At 38.9% G+C, this 6,125-nt stretch overlaps 1 protein-coding gene across 2 annotated transcripts in view; it reads left to right on the forward strand.

The window, feature by feature from the left end:
• Positions 1 to 3,102, forward strand: part of BPNT1 (3'(2'), 5'-bisphosphate nucleotidase 1) — a 10,114-nt gene extending 7,012 nt beyond the window's left edge. For both annotated transcript variants that reach the window (XM_009574837.1, XM_009574838.1), the window contains 3 exons: positions 181 to 378; positions 1,240 to 1,345; positions 2,690 to 3,102. In XM_009574837.1, the coding sequence (XP_009573132.1) occupies positions 181 to 378; positions 1,240 to 1,345; positions 2,690 to 2,838 (453 nt within the window). In that variant the 3' untranslated portion in view covers positions 2,839 to 3,102. The remainder of the gene's footprint in view (positions 1 to 180; positions 379 to 1,239; positions 1,346 to 2,689) is intronic.
• Positions 3,103 to 6,125: the final 3,023 nt, after the last annotated feature.

Raw genomic sequence — 6,125 nt, forward strand, 5'->3', positions numbered from 1 at the left:
ATTTCTCACTCTGGGCTCTAGAGTAGTTCTTTTTAAGTGCCATTGTTTAAATGTACAACCCAGTATTAATGTTCCACTCCCTGATATGCAAAGATGTCTCTAGGTACTCCTTTCCATTTGTGCTTTAAATGCTGATCATTATGATTAACCGTCACCTGAACCTGGGTACCTTTTTCGTAGGCAGGAGCTGATGTTGTGTTGGGCCGGACAATCTGGGGAGTCCTGGGCATAGGTGCCTTTGGATTTCAGCTCACAGAAGTACCTGCTGGGAAACACATCATCGTTACTACCCGTTCCCACAGCAGTACCCTGGTAAATGACTGCATCAGTGCCTTGAACCCCGACAGTGTCATCAGAGTCGGAGGAGCAGGAAACAAAGTATGAAAACTCAAAATCTTTTGTTTTTACGGGGAGGTGGTACCTTTGGAAAAAGAAAAAGAATTTTTTAAAGAAATCATTTGCTTACTTGCATGAATGTACAGGAGACTTCCTCCTCCTTCCCCAGCACAACTTCTCGTCCTAGCATTCAGTCTGCTGTGAGGTAGAGAGAATTTGGTACAAATATATTTGTAACAGTGGCCGTGCTGGTCATGGCTGAGGTCCATCTTCCTCGGTATTCTGTTTCTAGGGGAGAAAATAAAAAGTTATAAGGCCAGAATGACTAAATGCAAATTCAATTTAATCACAATTATTAGACATTTCCTCCTGTTCATGTTAATACAGTTTTTGTTCCAACTATTTAGCAGCACATATGAAAGGATAAAAATAGAAGCACACAGTGATATTTCCTTTGCAAAACTTCTCTGTGTACAGGGAATACTCATTTGCTACAGTTTGTAAAGCTTAGTTTTGTCATGGCTATCAAAAACAGACCCTCCAATCTCTTTTCTCCAACGTGTGCAAGGCCCAAAATGACACCAAGACAACACGGAGATGGTTTCCACTTTTTTTTTTTTTAGTACTTGCACAAAATGGAAATTCTTGTTTCTGAAACTAAAAGCAGATTTTCATCCTACCGACTGTATTTATAACAATCAAAAATAGATCATTCAGAATGGTAATACAGTATAGCTTTCTAAATCTTAATCTAATTTCTTGTAATATCGGAAAGGAAATGGCTGGTGTTCCTTTTCTGACCGTAACAACATAGAATAAACTGATGTAATCCCTGGTGTTATTTTTACTCATTTCTAAATGCTTAGATCCTTTGCAATGATTGCCACTCTCTATTCATAACAGATCATTCAACTTATAGAAGGCAAGGCATCTGCTTATGTATTTGCCAGTCCTGGGTGCAAGAAATGGGATACATGTGCACCTGAAGCTATTCTACATGCTGTGGGAGGTAAGTTAATAGCATTCAAAATTCCAAGATAAGTGAAACTGCATCAATTTAAAGTTATTTGTACTTTTCATGGAAAAAAAGAATTTCCAAACATGTCTTTGGAAAGAAAAATGACAGTATGTATGTATTTTTAAATAGTCATGATTCATTAGGAGCTTTAAGCCCTTTGAAATCAACAGTAACTCCAAAGGGACAGCAAATTATGCTCTGGAAAGCATGATATGACCTGTTTTGCCCTGGACTAATATGGTCAATAAGTGTCAAATAATGAAAAAAGCCAAATTCCAAAATTTTTGGGTATATTAATTTTAATATTTTCAAAACAAATGGCTTTTTTCCCTGTTGGCTACTATTTCACAGTAAAATCATGCTGTCCTACTAACTGGATATAGTAGTTTATTATTAGTAACATATTATGTAATATGTGGACATTGAATTCTTCAAAACAACAAAAATAGGCCAAATCATGCAGTTATTCCTTGGATGTACAAACTCCAAAATTGAGTCATCCATGTAATTCAGTAAAATTAGTGGTCTCCAGCCAACATAAGCCACTTCACCTTCCTAGGGGGTAAGGGGTTAGAGAAGTTATGAAAAGTCTCACTGACATGAATTTGAATGTAAGTATTGTTATCATACTTTCTCTGCTGTTCATGTTGATAGACCTTTTACCACCATGTGCTAAAATTGTGGGGTTTGATCTCCTAAATTCTGTCAAGTAAGGATAACAGGCTTCATAATGACACCATTTAACTCCTCTGCAGTCTCTAGTGTTGATAACTGGGATAGCTTTAAACAGGTTAGCTCAGGCACAAAAAAGTAACCAATCTGGGGCAGCACAGTGCTGTATTTAGCCTCCTTGTTATGTAGGTATCTCGTGGTTAAATTAGCTGGCATAAAGATCTGTGTTGCTTTTGCCAAGTGATTTCTAGAAACTCATTTAAAACCAGCTGGAATGTTTCTATATTATGTTAGAGTTTGTTGTATAGACTTAACCTTGGCTTTTACTTGAATGGAGGGTTTTTCTTTCCTTCTTGTCAACGGCCAATGTATAAACTACTCAGGAAGCATTTTAATTAATCTGTAAGAGAGAGATGTTGTTTTCCTTTTCCTGAAACACAAGGAATTTAAGTATTGCTGAAAGAAAAGTAAACCATTAGTTATTGGATTTCAGTCAATAAAAAACTGTTGCACTTAAACTGGGAACAAAGATATTGCCCATCTGAAGACAGGTGTGTGTACCCCAAAGGCTGTCTGTTTTTTTAGTTATATTACTTGTACTAATAAAGCGGATTATCCCTCTCCAACTCCTGTTTGCTGGAGTAATTTTTTTTTTCTTTGCAGGCAAGATAACTGATATCCATGGAAATTCATTTCAGTATAACAAGGAAGTGAAACACATGAATTCAGCTGGGGTCCTTGCCACTTTGAGAAATTATGACTATTACGCCAGTCGTATTCCTAACACCGTTAAACAATCTCTTGTGCCTTAAAGCAGTAAAGCATCTTCATTTGGCCTGGAAGGCTGAGAAAGTGAGCTTGGAGAATAAGAAAGAAAGAAGATAACTAAGCTTGAAATGTTGTTTTATCGAATCTGAACCAAATTCTTCCATTAAGGTGTTCAATAATTTCAAAATTACATACAGAATCTCTAGGTATATGTTCGATCAGATTGTTTTGCTATGTTTAGCAGACAACATCAAAAAAGTCACATTTCTTCAATAGTAGTTTTCCATATTCTTTGGGAGTATTCATTCTTCATGTGGTATGACTGTGCTTAATATACTGCTAATCATAACACTACAGTCCAAAAATCATCTTAATATTCAGGGAACAAAATCATGTTAAGTCATTTACCTGATCTTGCTCAATGTTTTTTGTTGTATGTGGTCAACAAGGGTTTATTGTGTTAAATACAAATGGACTAAGAATTTGCCTGGATGCCCATTTATTATAAAGTTGACAGTTTTGATTCCTAGAAGTGAGTCTTTGAATTTTTTGGTCTGCACTCAGTTTTGGGATGGCCGAGATTGCTATTTGTGGTGAGTTGGGTTGTCCGAGTTTTGCAGGAGCAAGGACACAGTCCAGCTGGGCCTCTGACGTCTCAAATAGGGGTTCCTCAATCATTGGACCCATTGAGGATCAGTGAAGCGTTAATACAGCAGGGTTCGGGACCCCTCAGCTGAGGAGAACCCAAGGAAACTGCAACAGAGGGACGAGTTCCCTCTCTGATGATCTGAAATGCCTCTGTCAGGGTCTGTGCCACCTCAGTCTTGGAGAGCGTTGGGCATCCTAGGTCACTTTGTCATACAGGGGGACAACAGAAATGCCAGAACTTGAAATTTTTCATGTCCAAATTTTGAAAGAAACAAAGTCTAGGTGCCTTTCCAACAGCCCCAAGAGTTGAAGAACCTGACACTATCACTTACCCCTCCTGTGGAATATAGGCATGTTAGGGGAGGGGAGAGAGCAGGGGACAAGATCACCTAAAACGAACTTAAAAACTGGAGAGCCTGTTTTAGTCAGCTTTCCCATAGGTGTGGGGGTTAGGAAAGCAGGATTCAACTGTTCAGTCCACTTGAACACAAATGAGAACAAGAAGTAAATTACATATGACTAGCTAAAATCGGCAACGTTAGCCAAAACAGATGAAGTCTCTTCAAGCTGAATTTAGGATTCTGGAGTATCTTGAACCACTGGGGCCCCTATGTACTTTGTTTTCTCCAGATTTTGTGACCGAAGTCCCTCACCCTCAAATTAAGGAGTCTTAGGGACTTCCTTTCTCTAACAGCGTGACACATCCTGAGGCATGCCGTGAAGAGATACCAGTTTCAATGGACAACAGACAGTTGTGCTTTTCATCATGTTCTCTGTGTGGATAGAAGAGTGGCGTATGTTGGGTTCTCAAGCTTACAGTGTCAGGGAGGGTGACTGAACTTGGCTGCTTGCTTAGGTAAAGACTGAATGCCTAAGTTCTCCCAGCATGATTTTTTTTTTTTGGCCTTAACCTCTGCTGACACTATGAATGGGCAAAGTAGCCTGCAGGTTGCACTGCACCCATTCTCACTTCCTCCCTGCCCACAAGTTAAGTCCTCCGAATAACTACACTCTTGGTCCACTCAAACCATCTTTAAGCTAGCACTGAACTTCAAGATACAAAAAGCTGTTTTCCATACAGAAGTGTGTTCAAGTTATTTCTTTCTCCTTTCATCACACAACGTATTTAACATCTCTGATTTACTTAAGAGTCCTTAGATTAAATCCTCTCCTCACAGTAGGGTAACACTAATATGACTTCATTAGCTCAAAGCTGGCTCTATTTCCAGCAAGCAGGAACATCTTTACACCAAAAGATATGAACAAGGCAAGTCTTGCTAAAGTGTTCCCAGTCTCTCCATGTGCACACACAGAAAAGGATCTAAGGAAGCTCTTTCCTTAGTAAGGTCATCTTACCATAACATTTACAGATAAATTAGCAAGATTATCACTTACCTCATTCTATCATCATCAGCCAGTCCATAATGCTATCATGACACTGGATTAAAGCTGCATATATAGGAACAACGCATACTTCTAATTCCTTTCATCTATAGCCTACCTTTCTTCTCCTTCCTCAAGCGCATGACTAGTAAGAGCACGCAAGACAGATTCAGCCTGCTTTAATTAGAGCCTTCTTCATATTTTGACCCATTATAAGTTTAATCATTCCACATATTGATTGTGACTGAAGTTTGAACCACGTAGCAAATACAAGATTAATCTAATTTCACTGCCTCAATTATACATAATTCTCACCTTTATCTTCTGCAGAATTCTTGGATATGCATGCTTTAGTATTCACATCAAAATCTGCATGTGAATTTGCAAAACACATTAAGATAAAATGTAGAACGACTTAGACAACTCAAAGCCTGCCTTAATAAGTCTTTCCATGTAATCATTAAAATACAAAGTACAGAACCCGTTAGTAATCTTCACATATGTCTCTGTATCCTTATTTTCATCTGAAACTTGCTATATGTTTGAAAATTTCCTCAACATAAGCCTGTTTCTAATTCTGCTGTAATTTATGTCTCTGCTCATTTACAGTTACCTCAATGGGAGTAGAAGACACATGGCATACACCAGCTTCTACCTGATGTGTAAAGACACTTATGTATGGAACCACTTTCCATACTTACAGAAACTGTAAAACTGCTAGCACAGGAAAATATTAAGGAAAGCTGAGGTAAAATCCAGCAGCAGGAATCAAGGATAAAAGCCAGCACATAAGGTGCAGTCATGCTCTGGCTATACCGCTATGGCCACTGCACAAAACAGCACCGGTCCACCAATCAAGCATTTGAGAATTCCTCTGCCAGCACATTAGGTGCTCTAGTACATCTGTAAAATAGACTGGGGGAAAAAAAAAAGCAGCAGTGACACTGCATTGTCCTTGTAACAATGTGAACTTGAGTGTCTCCTGTGAGAAACTGCTGACACAGTATTTTTGTAATTCATCCCAAGACTAGTTTGACCCACTGCAAAATCTGCGTGTTTGTGAAGAATGTAACAAGTAACATTCTACGAAAACAGGCGGGTTAAACCACTGTACTCAAATATTTGTGTCTGTCTATGTTGCACTGTTCGATTTGTTTGTATCATTATATATAGAAAAGGGATTGAAACTATGCCAGCAGCTGCTGCCAGACACCTAGCTCAAGAGTTTTTACGGTTAACTCCTGCAGAGCTCTCGGGAAGGCTCTGCCCAAGCGCCGGAGCCGCTGTGAGAGGAGAAGCG

The sequence above is a fragment of the Fulmarus glacialis genome, unplaced genomic scaffold (genome assembly GCF_000690835.1).
Source record: "Fulmarus glacialis isolate BGI_N327 unplaced genomic scaffold, ASM69083v1 scaffold25693, whole genome shotgun sequence".
NCBI classification, from domain to species: domain Eukaryota; kingdom Metazoa; phylum Chordata; class Aves; order Procellariiformes; family Procellariidae; genus Fulmarus; species Fulmarus glacialis.